The sequence below is a fragment of the Coloeus monedula genome (genome assembly GCF_965178545.1).
Source record: "Coloeus monedula genome assembly, chromosome: 18".
Lineage (NCBI taxonomy): Eukaryota > Metazoa > Chordata > Aves > Passeriformes > Corvidae > Coloeus > Coloeus monedula.
The window spans coordinates 6,129,234-6,148,227 of NC_138798.1; the positions used below are offsets into that span (position 1 = coordinate 6,129,234).

The window sequence follows — 18,994 nt, forward strand, 5'->3', positions numbered from 1 at the left end:
GTAATGGGTTTCTTTGTCTTGCAGGCCTGTAAGTGGTAATTCTGTTGAAGAGAGGCTGTTGAAAAAGAGTATTAAACATCTGATTCAAGAACTGGCTGCTCACTGAGGCGATTGTTCCACAGACTTTTTGTCTCAGGTACTGTAACATTAAGAATGTGAGCAGTTGTTATTTAATGATACATAAAAAATAAGTGTTTTACTTGATCTGAGTCAGAATTTTGAACAAGTAGTGGTGTATTTGTTTCTAGGCTTGTTTGGGAACCAGTGATATATGTTCACAGTTAAATTCAGTAGAAATCCTGAACTGTCAGCTCATATAGAAAATCAGAAGGTAACAATATCTAGTAATAAAACTTTGCTTGTTCCAATGATAAAGTTACCCTTTAATGACATTGTTTTAATCAATCAGAAGCAACATCTCCTGCAGCAAAAGCTGTCAAATACATCTGCAATCTGACTTTTCTAAACTTGATTTTAGGATGACTAAAATTTTTTTGACATCATGTCTTATCTTATTGAATACTTCAAAACATGTTTCCATAAGGTTCTTTGCTTTGCATATGGAAAAGAGGATTCTGTAAGAGAGACTGTCTGAGCTAAGAAATGCTGTAGATTGAGAGTTGTATGACACAGGAAACACCATGGCTCCTACTCAGTCAGAACAGCTGGCCAGCTCGGTGGACCAGGTATGGGGATTTCTCTGTTTTTATGTAAACCTTTAGAAAAATTTGGTATTTACTTTCCTGTACATCAAGTGGCTTCTGTAAAGTACCTTGTTTCCGATCCATTTACATCCAACAGTTCTGTGCAAATTTAAATACTGAAACACTCATGGCAGGTAATTTGAGCTTGTCCATAGATCTGTTCTTGCTTTGAAACATTTAAGTTACCAAATGTTCTCTTGAGGGTTGTGAAGTGCTTTGAACCAAATTGTATCTTGTGTTGTAAAACTGTTTTACAGTCCTGTGCTTTGCCAGGTATTTGCATTTTTTTCTTAAAGGTCTTGGATCATGTCAGAGATGTGGTTAACTCTTGTAATTATGTCTATCACTCTCCAAAGCAAAATCGTTACATAAAAACCATCGCAGGTCCGGAGGGAAAGATGAGTTTAAGTTGAAACATGCTTGCATTGTGAGGACTTGGGGGCTTCTGGGGTCTTTTATTTATTAATTTTTTTAATTCCTCATTGCTGTTACAGTACTACACGAGTGTTTCTAAGCAGAAACATAACTATATTTTAGAATTTTGAATAGCTTGGTATACAAGCAAATGTTAGTAAATACCTTTTCCTGACAGTATGACTCATATAGCTTTTATTTATTACATTTCCATACGCTTAGGAATATAAATTTCCCCAATGTTATGACAATATTACCTTGGATGTATCATTTTGCACTACCAGTATGTTAAAAGTAAGGGAGGGGAGCTGTTTATTTTAAATGGCAGGATATGAATTGTCTTCAGTCAAGACTATTGATAACTATGAATTTTGAGACAGGGCATTTTTGATTATGTATTTTTGGTACCTAAGCCTTCACTTTGTATTTATTCCAGAACACAGGTGGTCATCCTCTTCGTGTTAGACAAGCCTATGCTAAAGACCAGAATTCTGAGCATACTCAAATCTATATGAATCACTTTGAGTTGATGACAATGACTACTAGAAAAAGAAGTTCCTCAAATAGGTTTCTGTAGGTTTAATTCTACTGTCAATAATTTTTCCCAGATTTAATAGTAAATCACTTTGGTGGCCTGATTGGTGAATTTTTTTTCTCTTAAGCGTGAATATATTTCGTGGGGGCCTTTCTCTTGTCAAAGGCTCTGTGATGATCTTTAGCCTTAAGGTAAAATAGTGCGTTTACTATCCAAGAATCAGATCCGTGCTCGTGCTGATGTAAAGAAAAGCTTTAAGATGTCCGTGCTCTGACCCTCCCTGCAGGCACTGACAGACCCCATGGTCCCCTCTCAGCTGCCTCTTCTCGAGGCAGAATAGCCCCAGCTCCTTCAGCCTTTCCCCGTAAGAGAGATGCTCCAGCCCCTTCATCACCTTTGTTTCCCTCGGCTGGCCCCGCTCCAGGCGCTCCCAGTCTCTCCTGTCCTGAGGAGTACAAGCCCCGCGAGCTGCAAGTGTGGATTTCTACACCGTGTCTTGAAGAGAAGCGTCAGCCCCGCTCCCTGCGCGGACATAAACTACCCTTCACTCGGTCCTTGCCCTCCCTTGCCTCACTACAATAAATATAACTTAGAGCCCGTTCCTATCGCGACAGGACCCGCGGGCAGCCTCCCCGCTGTGCGCAGGCGCGGCGCTGGCGCAGGCGCGGCGCGGCCGCTGGGTGTTGGCGCAGGCGCGGCGGGACGCGGTTTGTCTCCTGCCGGCGCTGGTAGCGGCGCCCCCGCCCGCGCTTCCTGCCCGCAGCGAATGGAACCCGCGGCGCCCGCGGTAAGTGCGGCCCGCGGGGCCCGCCCGGGCCCGGCTGCGCGCCCCGCTCCGCCCCGCGCGGCCCCCGGCAGCCCCGCCGCCGCACCGGGGGCGGCCGCGGAGGGAAGGGCCCGCCCGGCGCGAGGCGGGGGACGCGGGACGGGCAGGGCCGGGCCGGGGGAGCGCGGCCCCGACGGGGGGAGCCCCGGGCGGGGGGAGTCCTCGCGGAGCGGCGGCGGCGGGGCCGGGGTTCGCCCCTGGTCCGGGCGGGCCCACCGCCCTGCTCGCACACAAAAGGCGATCCCTGCTTCGGGACCTCCCTTATCGGCCTGTAATTAATTAAGTGTTTTCACTGGAGCCGTAAGTGTTAGTGAGGTGCGAGTAATTAAAATAATAAGACCTTGTTGCTGGTGGTATCGTTTGAATCTTAATTATTTGGTATCGGCGCTGTGAAATAACCACAATACCTCGAAGAATTGCAGTATTGTTAAATCTTTTGGAAAAGGGGCCTGTAAGGAGTGCAGTTTTTTCCCCTTCCCGCTCTGCTCAGGGAGCTCGCTTAGGTTTGAGCTGCCGGCAGTGGGAGAGGCGAGCCCCGCCGGGATGAGCCCCAGGGCAGGAGAGGCGGAGCCGGCCCGGCGGGGCCGTTGTGCCGGCTGCGCTCCCAGGACCCCCGGCACGGCAGCTCCCGGGCTTTCGGCCCCCTGTCGTTGCTGGCACGTGTGTGACAGCGCTGCTTTGCTCCACCTTCCCGGACAGTCGCCTCTTTCCCGGTGCAAGGAAGGGAAAATCTCCACCCCCGGGGCTTGGGCGGATTGCTGCAGATAGCGCGGGACAGGGCAGCGGAGGGTTGTGATGTGTTCCCTGCCTGGGCAGCGGAGGAGCGGGAGAGCCGGCAGCACCCGCTGCATCCCGAGCTTCCCAGTAGTGCTGCCGTGCCGGTGTGCTGCTGCCTGTTGCCACTTGCGACCAACTTGGAGTTAGGAACGCAAAGGAGTGGCAGCATGTTTGTGTATGTTTGGCCTGAAATGCTAAAAATGAAAGTGTTGTTTTCAAAATAGGAGAGATTTTGAAAGGAGCAAAACCCCATCAGGTTTCATTTTCTCTTGCTGCTGTTTCTGTGTGAATCCCAGCCCTGAATCTACCTGTCAGTGCATGTCATTGGAATTTTTGTTTGTCTGTGATTGAAATACAGAACCAGAACGTTTTTGGATTTCTGGGTAGCTTGACTCAATAAACAGCATTTTAAATAAAATGCAGATTTAGTTAATTTTCATCTCTTTATGTGTTCTGAAGGAAGGAGATGGGAAAGTTAAGCATCAAGTACAGTAGTTTTACATACATTTAGATGATTTGGCCTTCAGTAGCTAGAACAATAAAGTTGAATAGTCTGTCCATATTCATATTTTTGGTTACTGCTGAAACAATGGACTATATGTTTTAAGCTGTTATGTTTACAAGAACTTTGTATTAAGAGTTAAAGACACCAAAGTGCTGGGAATAATGAACCAAAAAAAAGAGTAGATGTCTTTTATACTGGAGACTATCATTTCTTGAAGTTCCACGGCAAGGGAAAAAGTCCTGTTTGGATTTTTTTATTCTTTGAAGTCATTCTACCTAGCTAAGGGGAGCATAGCATTTATAAAACTATTCAGTAGCGTTATTAACCAGAGAAATTTATGAGGGTTTAAGTGAGCCTTTGTTGTGCTGTGGGTTTTGGATAATTTGAATCATTTTAAGTAACTGCAAAACCAGGATAACAGAATTCTTACAATAAGGTAATCTTTCTAGTTGTAACTAAATAGTTTCAGTTGCAGAAGAGTTTTTACCTTCCCTGAATTTCTGTTTTTATATATTTCTTTAGAGCATACTGTAAAACCTTAGATCAGTGAGAATGCACCATGGCAATGGTCCTCAGAATGCCCAGCGCCAGCTCCAGAGATCCAGGTCCTTCACAGGCAGCGAGGGAGAAGAACAACAGGCAAATTTACCCCAGTCCCCCGCAGCCTCTTTTGCGCCTTCTGCAAGTCCCTCTGCGCCACAGTCCCCCAGTTACCAAATCCAGCAGTTTATCATGAGCCGGAGCCCGGTGGCCGGGCAGAATGTGAACATCACCCTGCAGAACGTGGGCCCGGTGGCCTCGGGCAACCAGCAGATAACGCTCACCCCACTGCCACTTCCAAACCCGACGTCTCCGAGCTTTCAGTTCAGCCCCCAGCAGCGGCGCTTTGAGCATGGATCCCCCTCGTACATCCAAGTCACCTCTCCACTGCCTCAGCAAGTGCAGTCCCAGAGCCCCACCCAGCCTAACCCGGTGCCGGTGCAGACGCTGCCCAACGTCCGGGCGGGCACTCCCGGGCCTGGCCTGGGGATGTGCAGCCAGAGCCCGACCAGAGGATTTGTGGATGCGAGCGTGCTCGTGAGACAGATCAGCCTGAGTCCTTCCAACGGCGGGCACTTTGTGTACCAAGAAGGACCGGGAATTGCACAAATTGCTCAAGGAGCTGCTGCACAAGTGCAGCTTCCATCGTCTGGGACGCCTGCCACGGTGAGGGAGCGCAGGCTTTCGCAGCCTCACTCGCAGTCTGGGGGCACCATCCACCACCTCGGGCCTCAGAGCCCTGTGGCCAGCGGGGCAAATATGCAATCTTTGACTAGCCCGGGCCACATCACAACAACGAGCTTGCCACCCCAAATCAGCAATATTATCCAGGGGCAACTTATGCAACAGCAGCAGCAAGTGCTTCAAGGGCAGCAGCTGAGTAGACCCATTGGATTTGACAGGACTTCTGGTGGATTGATAGCAGGAGTTGGAGGACCGAGTGCGTTTGGAATGACATCACCTCCTCCTCCCACAAGTCCTTCACGGGCCACTGTGCCACAGGGGCTGTCGAGTCTTCCTCTCACTCCTACAGCTAACACAGCAGTGAAAAAACAACCTAAAAAGTTGGAGGAGATTCCTCCTGCCAACCAAGAAACTGCTCAAATGAGAAAACTCTGTTTGGATCATCACCACAAGCAGATGGAAATTCTTAAGGAAACTTTTAAAGAATGTTTGATTGAACTGTTTTTCCTGCAACATCTTCAAGGGAATATGATGGACTTTTTAGCTTTTAAGAAGAAACATTGTGTTCCTCTGCAAGCATACCTGAGGCAAAATGACTTGGATCTGGAGGAGGAAGAAGAGGAAGAGCAATCTGAGGTCATCAATGATGAGGTAAGAAACTTCTTTGGAATAAAATCATAGATGAAGTTGTAGCACTGGGATTGTGGAGTATTAAAAAATGTGATAGCACATGAAAAATAATTTTTCCTTGATGAAATATGGCAGTTTTTCATAAAATAGTTGGCCTGAGAGAATGAACTTTTGCTGGGTAGTGTGATTTGATGGGTCAGTTTGAGTGTGCTGTTAGACTTAGGGATTTAAAATAAAAGAATAAGAAGTGAAAGGAGCTTTCACTGTCCTAGTTGCACACAAAGATGGTATTAGTGTGGAAATGGTTTTAAGCTCTTGGAATGGTTATAACTAGGAATTATAGTTTGAATTTCACTTAACTAGACTTGGACAAACAAAAAAGAATGAGCAAAAGCATTACAAGAGGTTAGCCTGACTCATTTGACTTCTAACCATAGATGTTACTGAAGTTCAGTGTTGCTGCAGCCAGCAGAAGGTGTGAATTAGTCTAATTAGTGAGAGAGAACATGTGTAAAGGTCCACAGACACGCTTTAGGTTATTTAGGCTGCCCTGGAGCTCTGTGTATGCGTTGCTGTGTAAAGGATTAACAACCAGCACTTAACAGACTGGACATTGTCAAGTTCACTTTGTTCCTTATGCAAAGGTTTAAATTACTAACTAGCTTGAATTCACTGTTTATTAATGGCAAAGAACTTGAAAGAAGCTTGCCACAAACAGGTGCTGTGCAGCTTTTCCTGCACATTTGTACCCATCCGTGGGTGCTGGAGCACTGGCCTGGTGCAGAGCCTGCCCACAAGCCAACATGGCAAGTGGTTGCAGCAGGGTAGATAGAACTTCAGCCCCTGCACCGCTTGGCACCCATAAATATCCTCTAAAATTTGTGAAAATATCTATGGATATGTAGTTGCCAGTTTGTAGAAGAACCAATACTATGTAAAGAACCTTGTGTTGCTTTGAATATCTTTTGGAAATGAGTGCCTTCAGTGAAATTTGATGACTCTTAGGTATGAATCACTAGCAATCATACCTTCAGTTGGAATTTGTGGGAAATTTTAACGGAATAATGGCTGAAGTTTATTTTATTCATTGCTTTGTTGTCTAAACTTCTTAGTTAGGAAAGATTTATTTCTGCTTGTGACAGTTATTGACAATTTTGAAGGAATAATTTCTTTATATAGTAACATAAAAGCTAGCCTGTTACTGTAATTTATTGACAATGGATATTCAGTATTTTTGTTTCACCTAGTTTGTGTTTTGTCAAATTGTTTAGGTGTTCTTGTTGGGTTGCGTGTTTGTCAGCTGAAATAACCAGGTATTTGTAACTACCATCTGCACACTTGGAGGGATCTTTAGTGGGTGTAAATTGTACAGGTTCATTGAAGGCAGTGGTGCTGCTACACTTTAAATGAGTTGAGGCTCTACCCCTCTGTGTTTCGGGTTGAGAATTTGCTGTACTTCGCTGCCTTCTCGTGGTGGATCCTCTTTTGTTTGTGGAAGCTGCTTGTCCCTGTAACTGCTGGAGAATTTTGCAGAGTGCAACAGCAAAAGCCTTAATGTGTTTTCAAGTGATGAATTCTTCTGAAAGATTAAGACATCTTTTGAGTATGTTCTTTCTTTGTATTTTTTTGTCGTCTTCTGTTTTATTTCCCCCTCCCCCTCTTTATCACTTTCTGCTAAAGCAACACGCTTCATCTCTTGCCTGGAAGGTTGATCTCTTTGGGAATTCAAGGGGAGAGTGAATGGTGGCTGTGCTCATTGCTTAAGTAAATGTTGAAGCTCTCTTACGTTCAAACTGTCTGTCATGCTAATTCGTTGTCCGTTAGCAGCAGCAATCATTAAATTTAAAACACACTTTTATGTTAACTGGATTTAAGAAAACATTTCCAGTGATGAGAAGTCACAATAAACAGTCAAGGCTGTGCTCTGTTCTGCTATAAAAAGTAAGACAGAACTCTAAAAATGGGCTGTGCTCGAAGCAAGCTGCACTGATGGTGGTTTAGTTATTATCCCCTCTTCAGTGAGGTGCCATCAGTACCAAAGGAGTGTGTTGAACAGTTAAAAAAAAAGAAAAACTTTTAAAAAGAAAATGATTCTCCCTTCTTTTTTTTTTCCCAAAATATTTCTCTCAGGTAAAGGTTGTGACAGGAAAGGATGGGCAGACTGGTACTCCTGTCGCTATAGCAACCCAGCTTCCTCCAAATGTTTCTGCTGCTTTTTCATCCCAGCAGCAACCATTTCAGGTACTTTTCAATGGTTCTAAAATGTAGTTTCATCCCAGATTTTTTTTCTTCATTCAGATTTGATATTTCTTAGATGAATTAGAATTTTCCCAAAAGCCCATCCCTTATCATCTAAACGAAACCAAAAAACCTTTGCAGTCTTCAAATGCATCAGTATAACTGAAGCCTTGAGGAAGTTAAAGCTTTGTCTCCAGGTTGCTGGCTTATTGCATTAACTTTCAGCTTGAATGTTTTCACTTTGGTTTGTTTGTCTTTTGTATCCCTAATGCATTTGGTTCATTTGTGCATTCTGCGTAGTGATAATATGGATTCTTTGTCTGTGGCATTGTAATTGTGGATTTCTTCTAAAATTCTTTTCTTTTTTTTTTTTTTCCCCCTTATGTATTAAAGGTTTTAAATGTGGCTACAGAAGGTTTTGGATTTGCCTTCCCTGAAATGTGTTAAACAACACTACTAATCCTCTGACACAATTTGTTTTAAATAATTGACTGCTTTCCATTAGCTCTGCTGTAAATATTGGGAAGAAGAAACAGAAGTGCTTATTTTTATTATAAAGGTCCTTTTTAACAATTTTTTTCTTTTTTCATGAGGAATGCTGAAGAAAGTCAAGAAATAAATGTGATCATCAGTTAAAATTTCTGTGTATCAGTGGTAATGCAACTTTTTGGTTCAGTGTGGTTTTATGCAGCTGCCTTCAACTCCGACATCACCGCATACATGCCTTGAGAAGTAATATACCCTAATTCCATCTGCAACTAAAATATTTACCTTTTAGCTCAATGACATGCTCAGCAGGTGTTGTGAATTACTCTGCTGTACCACAGCAGCTGTACAGTCTGTGCTGCCTTCATCTAGCTTTGGAAATGGGAAGTTAAATGAAATACAAGCTGGGTTGTATTCCTGCGTGTAACAAATGGGATGTTCCCTGTGATACTGTACAAAGGAGTTGTGTAGTGAAGGGGATTGCACTGAGGGTTCTTCCTTATGGCCAGTACTGGCGTGTCTTGGAAGTCCCCTTAGGTAGTCAGGCTTTATTGAAGCTGTTTAAAATAGCTAATGTTATATCAGGTTATTTATTGTAGCGATTAGGGTTATCATCAAGCTGTAGCTGCAGCAGTGATGATACTTTTGAAGGTGTTGTACCATTTCAGACCATTTTCAGAGAAATTGGTTCATGCTAAACATGTACAAAACTCTGTGTGACACTGACATTTTAGCACAAACTGCTAACAGAAAGTGGCGTTTCTTTCCATCAGTCTTGCTTTTTGCAACTGTTTATGGAGAAATAATGTGTCCCAATCAGCATCACCATTCAAATCCCAGTGCATAAGCTCAGCACTCAGAGTGATTATTGTGTGCATGCTGCATAATCATGACCTCAGGAGAGCTACATTATTTTAATTAAAGTTGGGGCAGTTTTAGTCTAATATTAGTGGTATGTGACTGCAATTTATAAAGACATAACATGTCTGCTCTCTGAAGAGTCTGACCTAAATTACACGGTGATAATGCGGACAGCTGGGAGGCACATTCTTAAGAAAATGTCAGTCAAAAATTCTAAAGTACAGATACAGCCTGAAACTGTGAGTATGCAGTCATCCAGAGGGAGAGTGCAGGTGAAATAAATGGCATTTAATGTGGAGTTTGAGGAATGTACTTTCTTAAACTGATGTCCCAGAAGCATCTGATGCAAATGGGACATAAACTGAATTTGTTAGTCAATTCAGTAGCGTTTACAAAATCAGTTCTTGTGGTTTATTTTGAAAATTCTGTAAATGCCCAGGTCTGTGGTGCTCTGCCAGACACTGGCTGTTGGACCTGAAATACGCTGCATGTCTTCCTCGTGAGAAGACAAATATTTGAAAACTTAATCCCTATTGAGTGTGAAATGGCAGTGAACCATGAATATGAGTCAGAGATTCTTAAACCCCAAATTTACATCTTAAAGCTGTAGCTGTATTGCTGAAGTGGCCACAAATGCTCTCAGAGCAGCAAAGAGATTAAGTGTTATTAATTCATAGCTATTGATTGAGTCTGAGGGGCATGAGATATATTCAGGTCAAAAAGGAGCATTTGAAACCCAGTCATTGTAGGTGATGTTGGCTGTGATTATTAATACCATGCAGTGAAGCACTGAAGATGCAGGATGTCACTGCTGTGATTTATCTCAATATAGGCTGGTGTTTACCTCCATGGGTTTAATTTACATTGGTAAAATTTTGGTTAAAATCAGAGAAGAAAATACCTGCAAATAAAGTAAAAGATTCTTATGGGAAATTACTGTCTTTGTATGTTGTCCTAAAAATTTTTCACATTTGCAAACCCATACTGTACCTCGACACGTTTAAGGCTCTCACCTTCAGAAAATTGCACTTTGAGAACTAGAGTGCTAAATGAATTCATTTCCTAGGATGCAGAGACTGCCTTACATAAAGTCTGTGTTTGTATTTTCTGATGGAATCTTTTAAGACATTTTTTGGGATAGTCCTTATTTTTCTCATATTAAGTTTCATAGTAGAATATTTGATACAACATGGCCAAATACTGAGGAGAATTTAAAAATGACTTGGAAACTCAGTGAAAGGAATTGGACTTGCACAGACACTGATGGACATTAATAAGTACTTGCCAGTATGCTGAGGCCCCAAGAGCATGAAAATTGTCATGTACACAAATTTGTTTGCTTCAGTAATCCTGTACATGAGACTGTCACCTGTGTTTGATGCTGAAAGGATTTTCTGGGATATGTTCTTGCCATCATTGCCAGTATTAAATGTAGTGATTTAAAAATAAAAGTTTGAATGTGCTGTGTAATCTTACTGAAGCTGAATTCCAACTTGCTGAATCAGAGCCCAGTGATTCCTTTTGCATCTCAGTATCAAAAATGCTCTTCCAGGCTTGTTAATTCATAGTTTGTGTGCTGTTTATCCTCAGACACAACGGATAGTAATTTCTGATGAGCTCTTATGTCACCTTAGCCTTATGGCAATATTGTTTCTCCTCACTGAGTTTATTAATGAAACTCATTTTGCCAGCTGTGCAAACAGGTACAAGTCCAGCGTCTGGAAACCTGTAACTGGAGCTTGTGTAACTTGGCTGAGGTTATTTATTCCATCTTCCCAGCTTTCTCCTGAAATATTTCAACAGTAACTCTCACAAAGCTCTATCCTGAGAGTGAAAGTGGTGGAGACTCAAAAAAGCTTAAACTGTTTTCAGGATGGGGATGAATTTGTGTGTTACTGATGTTCCACACAGATGCACTACACTAATGAAAATTTCCATTAATTAAAAAAAAAAATAGCAAAAAATACTGGGCAGGTTTATTTTTTGCGTATCCCATTTTCCTGAGTTTGGTATCACTTAACAAAATGTAGGTGTGCATTATATATAACCAACTTCATCACTGTAAAATTTAAACACAACGAAGAGTATCTGTGCATTGTGGACAACTAAAACTTCATAGCAGATATTGAATGAGTCTTGTTTCCTTTGTTGTACAGCTGTTCTGAAGGACTCGTTCTGTGCTGGCCTCCTTAGATCCCTGTGTAAATTCTGTCCTGGTGTTAGACCATCTGCAGATTGAACTTCTGTGATTTGTTTTCTTTTCCCTGTAGCAAACGCATACAGGGACTCCAGGGACGGGGACTGTGAGCACCATAGAGATTGAAGCTTTTAAGAGACAGCAGCAGGCCCTTGCACCAGCAGGTATGTTCCACAGGCACAATTCCACTTCAGTTCTCTTTTCTTTAATTTCCAAACAGTGATTGGAGCCCACTGTTCTGTAACTGTTGAAATACATTTTTGCCTCACCTTGGGAATCGCCAGATCCTTAGGACTATCTACTGTGACTGGTGCTGTGAGAAGAGTGCACTCCACTCCCAGTAGATAGGCCTGGATTTGTCAGGCATGGAGACATTGTTAGGTTGATTGTTCTGGCTGAGAAGATTGGAGATGGCCACCTTGAAGTCAGAGGGACTCTTCCCCTGGAACATGTTCTTCATAAATGCTACACATGTACAGTAGTCGTAGCTTTCGGAGCTGATGTTGGAATCATGTGTAGTAGTTTGCTTTGTGAAATTGAACCCATTCCATTATACCATGCCATAAATGGAATTTGAATATCACAGATTCGTCTAAGAGACCACGAATTGAAGTGGGCCGTCATGGGATGGTTTTTCAGCACCCGGGTGTGGCTTCAGGAGTTCCTCTTCAACAGCTAATGCCAACGGCACAAGGTACTGTGTCACCACATGCCAGTTGCACATTAATTTAACAAGGAGATGTTGGTGATGGGACTAGAAACTTGGGCTTCCGGCCTGCCAAGATCCTAGTCCCACCACACACTTCTCCATGTAAATTAATACTTGGTATGCAATGCCTGGTTTGTTTAAGGAGCTGAGTGACGGGCTCCAAAGGTGCATGTGGGCATGGAAATACGTCACAGGTGCTGATGCAAAATGGCCAATCTGAGAATTCTGGAACTGAGCCAATGATTTATGAAAAGGAAACCACCTAATTGGAACATCATGACAAATTTTTATTCATTAGTCATGCCAAGCTTTAGAGTACGTGTTAGAGTGAATGTGTTAAGAACCAAGTAGTATTTAGCCTTGATGCTGTTTTTTTAGGTTAAATTCCATTAGCTCACCAGTCCTTTTTTTTGAGTATACAACATTTAGAAGACCTATAATGACATGCTCTTTTATAGTTGCTGTGCTCCAAATTTTAGTTACAGTCCTGTGCATGAGCTACTTTGTTGTTTATTGTAATGGTGATTTATTTTGTGATTGTGATGTGGTATTTTCAAGTGATGGTGTCTTGTGGCAAAAGTAAGTAACAAAACCACTCTATTCGCAGTTGATTTCCTCCTTGAATCAACAGAGAGCATTGGACATTTTAATCTCATCTGTGCCATGTCTCCTCTTGCCCTGCAGGTGGAATGCCTCCCACTCCCCAGACGGTGCAGCTGACGGGGCAGAAGCAGAGCCAGCAGCAGTACGACCCCTCCAAGGGCCCTCCGGTGCAGAACGCGGCCAGCCTGCACACGCCGCCGCCGCAGCTGCCAGCGCGCCTGCAGCCCGCCAACGTCCCCATGGCGTCGCTCCCGGCCACCCTGCAGCTCCCCCAGCAGCAGCCACAGCTCGTGGAGCCTCCAGCCCAGCCACAGATCCAGGTGAAGATCCAGCCCCAAAGTGTGCCCCTGACGGCCGCTCCGCTTCCAGCACCGCTCCAGCAGCAGGTGCCACCAGCAATCCACGTGCAAGGACAGACGCCCAGCCAAGTGTCGCAGCCTCAAGCTACGATACAGCAACAGGTATGGGAGTGTTAGTGGGGTGGCAATGTGTTTGTTTCCATGGCCAGTAAAATCTAAGAACGCTGTCTTCATTTTTTAATTCCACTGGACACTTAAATCTTTTCCTTGTAGAAATGCAGGTGTACGTTTGTTATTAAATTAAAGTCTCCATTATGTTCTGCTGTAGTGTAGACTAAGTATTGAATCCTCAACTCATCAGTAACCAGTGTGTTTCTTGGGCAGACTGTGACTCTGACACGACCACCTGCGGATCCTGCTCAGAGTTCTCAGCGTCTTGCGGCAAATCCACTGCCACCTACCTCATCCATTGCTCCAGCAGCGATCCCAGGCACAACACCGCCTTCTCCATACCCAGTGCAAACGAACAGGACCTCTCCAGCAACCAACAAGTCCCTGTCTCCCATTGCATCCAAGCCTCCTGGCTTAGCAGTAGCAGCAGCAGCACCTAAAACACAAAGTCCAGCTCAGAATGCAGCAGTGTTGCCACAGGAAAACTCTCAAGACAAGCTGGCTGAGCAAGTAAAGCTGGTAAGATGTTTTCTGTGTCCTGCTTTTGCACCTTTTCTTTTCCTGTCAGTTAGTTTAATGAAGTAGGAGCAGTTACTGTTTTCCTATGATTCTACAACTTCACATGCGTTCTGCAGCTTCATTGTCATTCTCTGTACTTCTTTTCAAGGAAAATCAAATCCATCAGCGGATAGCAGAACTGAGAAAGGAAGGTTTATGGTCCCCCAGGCGACTGCCTAAACTCCAAGAGGCTCCAAGACCAAAATCCCACTGGGATTATTTGTTGGAAGAAATGCAATGGATGGCAACTGATTTTGCCCAGGAGAGAAAGTGGAAGATGGCAACTGCTAAGAAGGTACTTGAAAAACATTTTTTTAGCTCAGAACAATCAATGTTGATGTGACTCACTTTGGTAGCAAAGCTATTGAGATATCTTTTGCTACAGATAGAAGTGATGGAAAGATGAGGCGCTGACTTTTACCTTTAAGAAATCGTGTTGTCAGTTTTGGATATGGCATCTGAGACAGACTGGATAATTGTACAGATTGTGGATGCAAATAACAGTTTGTGGATTTTTATTCCTCTGGAAATCAAATAGCTTGTTTAGGGACCCACTCAATATGTTGACTCGGTTGTATTTAAATAAAAGATAGAGTTATCATGCCTGTCTCACAAATGAGTTATTTCCTCTCAATGAAGAGTAAATGTAGAATTTTGTATATAACTTCCATTGGGTGTGGTTGTCTGTCTAGTTCTTTTTTCTTAATCTCAGAGAGAAATAAGAGTAAAGAGAGCAGTAAGAACATGGTAGAGAACTTTTTTCATAGGAAAGAGAGCAGCACAGCAGGAATACAGTAGTGGAATGAAAATTCGTATGGTGTGAGATGAAATATATAAAATCTGTTAATTTACAATGAGCAAGGGTTTTCTATGGATACCAGCAATGTTGCATCTTTTTTTGATACATTTATGACCAGTTTAGGATAATGAAGAAGCAACTGAAGGACATTAGTTTAAATTGCCATGTTGTTTTTTACTGTATGTTCTGAAATGATGGAAACTCAGCAGCAAAGTATTTAAATAAGTGTATTGTTGTGTGCAACAAACATCTGCATTTTGAATATAATTTAAATCTGGATTTCCATTTGTGGCCAATGGTAGGTTTTTAAGAATAGGAGAAACAGGAAGGGCAAATGTGAAATGATCCTTCCCCTGGCACTATGCTTCAAACTTCTGGAAGTCAATGTTTTAGGGACCTCCTGAGCTAAAGGTTGCAATCAAGTCAGTCTTAACAGCCATTGACTGATCTTTCACTCATGTATGTACACTCTTTTTGAACTCATTTTAGCTTTGGTCTCTGACATTTTGTGGTGTGATTTCTGTGACTTCATATGTGCTGTCTGAAAAAAAAGTTTTCTTTTGTGTGTTTGCTGCTAATTTCAGTGGAATTTTTTCTAATTTTTGTATTCAGAGAGTGAATTAAGAGTTTCCTACTTGATTGCTTGGTTATAGTTGTTGTATTTTTTTTTTTCTTTGAGTTTCATGTCTGTTGCTTTACTGGCATGGTAAGAATTAGAAATATTGGAGGTAAGTGCTATGTGTGTAAAGCTATGGTCGACATCTGGCTGCTGATAACCACTATAATGTTAACAAATGCAGTGATATGTATTTTGAAGTAACCTAATCCAGTATTTCATGGCATTTTAGATGGTAAGAACTGTGGCTCGTTATCATGAAGAAAAGAAACTTAATGAAGAGCGAGCTAAAAGGGAAGAACAGAACAAACTGAGGAGGATTGCAGCATCCATTGCTAGAGAAATAGAGTATTTCTGGTCTAACATTGAGCAGGTGAAGTACCCACTCACTAAGACTTGTGTAATTTGTGCTGGTTTTCTCATCTTCACTGGTTTATTTGTAAAATAAAAGTGCTTTATTAGACTTGCTTTACATTTCAGGTTGTTGAAATTAAACTGCAAATTGAATTTCAAGAGAAAAGGAAAAAAGCTTTGAATTTAAAGAGATTTTCAAGGAAAGGTAATTGTATTCCATTTCATAAGAAATACAGTCTGAATTCTGATGTTATTGTTTTATATAATTTCACTCAGTGCAGGCTAATCTCATTGGCAATAAAATTGTGAGTTGCTAATAGGTTGTGAATAGATCTGAGTGATGAGTTATGGGGTTTTTATGTTTTTGTGCTAGGTTTTGTTTATAATTCTTGTGTTTTGCTTTGAATACAGTTAGAAGTTCATGTAAGAAATGTAAAATTGCTAAGTGATGAATGCATGCATCAAGTGTAATAATTTTCCAGGTAAGGATACAAAAGAAGACCTTTATTTGGAAAAAGAAAGTGAAATGGTAAGCCTTTCTGTTTTTTGAAAAACCCATCAGATAAGTTTAAAAGTGACTACATATGTGAAAAAGTTTTGGTAAAGGTGAATTTTTTTTAAGTACATGGTGATGATAAGTAGATTTCACTGTAGTTACTGACAACTGAATGTTCAGTCACAAGCACAAGCATAGGGTTTTTTTCTGGTCAGGAAGGGAAGTGGATTATGGTCGATACATGGCTTTAGTGGCTGTGAATTGTTCATTTTGAGTTTGAAGACCAAAAAGCTGTACAAATTAATTGCCAGACCTGGGCAGGAGTTTCATCTGCAGTAGCCAGGGCTGGACTTTGTGGGGCATGAAGCATGTTTTCAGGTGTTCAGCAGAGATTTATCTGCTGAGAGATGAAGGTGTATGTTACAGAATGGATCAAACTGAATGAAGCTTGGATATCTTTTTCCCTGGATGAAATGTGTGCTAGGAATCCTTGGCTGTGTTTGTGCAAATGGAAAAAAATGGACAAGGGATCTGAGGCCCTGAGCCATCTGTCGTGGCACAGCTGATGCCCATGTGCTGAAATACTCCCCCTCCACCAAGCAGAATGCCTACATCTGAATTTCCTGCTAGGAACAAGCCTTAGCATGTGTTATCAGCCAAACTGTGGCTCAGCGCTGGCTGTGAGAGTTAATTGGCACAGGCTGAACAATTCCACAGAGTGCACTGGACAGCTGAGACAATTGTAGGCCTGTGCCATATCCCTGTTTTATTGAGTAGTGAAAAAATTTAGTCCTTGAGCCAGCCTAGGTAAAAGTTTTGTATCACAGCTGGACCTGAATGGTTTGACCCATGAGCACTGGAAATGGCTGACTGCACACTCCCATCAATTCAGAAGCAGAGTTTCTGTTTCTCCATGACCAGGGAAGTGCTAAGAGGTGTTAAGTGTCTATCAGCAAATGCTTTTGGGACTGCAAGGCATGTTTTGTTGTCTTTAAGAACCAACCAAAGCCCGCTGCTTATCTTTGTTTTCTATGATTTTAAATATTATAATTATTTAATGCTAGGGGGGTTCATCATCTGGAAGGAAAAGAAAGGCAAGCACGTCTTTGACTGATGAGGAAGGTAAGTCACTTCTCAAAATTTTGCATCCATAGCATAGTACATAAGTTGAATATTAAACCCACAGGTTTTCAGTCTGTTACTTTATGGGGGCAGTGCTTTTCACAAACCAAATACCAACCTTCATCTATTTCTTAGAAAGATTAGATAGTCAATTAAATAGTAAATTATCCCTAAAAGAGCTTCAGTGAAAATTTGAAAACAACATTTTCCTTGAAATTATACGGTGGATTTTAATTCTTTCTGTCCTCATTCCTTTGTTTATCAAGCCTTACTAATGGTCTTGAAGTTCTTTTGAAGATTTTAGACTGAAGTACCCATCTGCTTTGGGTCCTTTCTTGTGATAACAACTCTGTCATGTTTCTGACAAAGGAACTCCCCTGTTTAAAGCTACAGAACAACATGTGGTGAACATTGTCAGTCACCACTTAACTGCCTTTTGTCCTGAGGCAGAAATGCTTCTCTCCTTATCACTTAAGTACTACATATAGTTGCTTTCAGATTCTTATTTTCCATACATGTTTAATTCTTTTTAAGTCTTGCAGACATAAAATATTCTCTGCTAGTTCACTTCAGGGTATATAATTACAAGCCTCCTGAATTATTATATAATTTGAATTCCAAGATGTGCATTTGTTTTTCTTGTAGTTGAAGATGAAGAAGAAACAATTGAAGAACAAGAAGCTAAAGAAGGAAACATAAACCATCAAACTGAATTGTCTAATCTAGCCAAAGAAGGTAGGCGTGTGGCTTGGTTCTTTTCTGGGCTGGGCTCTGAAACAACAGCTGGAAACACCCAGCAGTTGTATTTGTAGAGGATTGGAGGTGGGAAATTGAGTGTATCCAGATGTTCAGTCCTGTGTTGTCTGTACTTAGTTTTTTCTGTTTGGAAAGCCACAGCAGTTTATGGGATGATGATGGACATCTGTACTTTATAAAGCAGTCCTAGTAATCACACAGGGTTGCTTGAGAAAAAGCAGTTCTGTAGCGAAGCACTGCGTTAAAACCTTACACCAAGACTCTCAACCTGAGTTCTAGGAGTGCATGATAAGCACTTAAAACCAGGGTTGTATCAGATTGAACAGGGACATTTTATCATTTACTGTCTTGAGTATCTCAGAAGGGTTTTGTGACCGACTTGGTAGGTCCGAAAGGGCCCTTAAGTGCTGGTCTTGAAGGGGGGGTATAAATATTTGAAGATAAGGGGCTTTTAGGGACAGTGCTCTGGCTAGCAGCTCTCTCTCATTAGCAATGTAATTGCTGTGCTGAGCTTGATGTGTGCAAAGTACCCCATAGAGATGTGTCACTTACCCTGGTAAAAGCAGATTTTTAGAGGCAGGCTGCCCATTAGGCTGAGCCTGCCTGGCAATTAACATGCGGTTTCCAAATCTGTTTGGTTGGTCTGTTTGGCAGCTTAGTGGCTGCAGTGAACTGGCCAGTTGGAGGGATTATAACCCTTGGCCAGTCAGCCAAGTTCCTAATGAGAATGTTTGCTGATTGATTGGCCACTGCCAGCATGTACATTCCTAGTTTACCAGCTCAGACAAGGGATCCTGGAGTTGCTGGTTAGAGGAGCTGAGGTACAACTCAGTTTTGAAACTTTTGAAGTCTTGAATTGTCTTCCAGCCACTCAGCTGGATTTGATGCCCGTACCTTCCCAACTGGGGGTTTACTGAGGGTTGTAGGGTGTGTTTGTAATACAGTAAAAAGCAAGGTGTGAGAGCAAACTGCTTGGTGTAATGCCAAATGTTCTCTGTAATCGAGGTTATTAAATAAATACTGCCATCATTCACCTAATAATTACCTCTGAAGTTAACTTCTGATTAGAGAACTGGCTTTATGCAATTGTGAAGAATGTAATGAGATGAAAATT

At 42.2% G+C, this 18,994-nt stretch overlaps 1 protein-coding gene across 17 annotated transcripts in view; it reads left to right on the forward strand.

Annotated features, from left to right (window-relative positions):
* The window catches only part of EP400 (E1A binding protein p400), a 57,822-nt gene that overhangs the window by 7,637 nt on the left and 31,191 nt on the right, over positions 1 to 18,994 (forward strand). For 15 of the 17 annotated variants that reach the window (XM_082293355.1, XM_082293354.1, XM_082293346.1 and 12 more), the window contains 13 exons: positions 25 to 136; positions 545 to 686; positions 4,284 to 5,636; positions 11,471 to 11,561; positions 11,984 to 12,091; positions 12,791 to 13,170; positions 13,393 to 13,698; positions 13,847 to 14,032; positions 15,385 to 15,525; positions 15,633 to 15,711; positions 15,989 to 16,035; positions 17,067 to 17,124; positions 17,770 to 17,859. In XM_082293355.1, the coding sequence (XP_082149481.1) occupies positions 4,314 to 5,636; positions 11,471 to 11,561; positions 11,984 to 12,091; positions 12,791 to 13,170; positions 13,393 to 13,698; positions 13,847 to 14,032; positions 15,385 to 15,525; positions 15,633 to 15,711; positions 15,989 to 16,035; positions 17,067 to 17,124; positions 17,770 to 17,859 (2,809 nt within the window). In that variant the 5' untranslated portion in view covers positions 25 to 136; positions 545 to 686; positions 4,284 to 4,313. Of the gene's footprint in view, positions 1 to 24; positions 137 to 544; positions 687 to 1,939; positions 2,441 to 4,283; positions 5,637 to 11,470; positions 11,562 to 11,983; positions 12,092 to 12,790; positions 13,171 to 13,392; positions 13,699 to 13,846; positions 14,033 to 15,384; positions 15,526 to 15,632; positions 15,712 to 15,988; positions 16,036 to 17,066; positions 17,125 to 17,769; positions 17,860 to 18,994 lie in introns of all 17 variants that reach the window. The other 2 variants (XM_082293353.1, XM_082293352.1) reach the window with 2 other exon arrangements.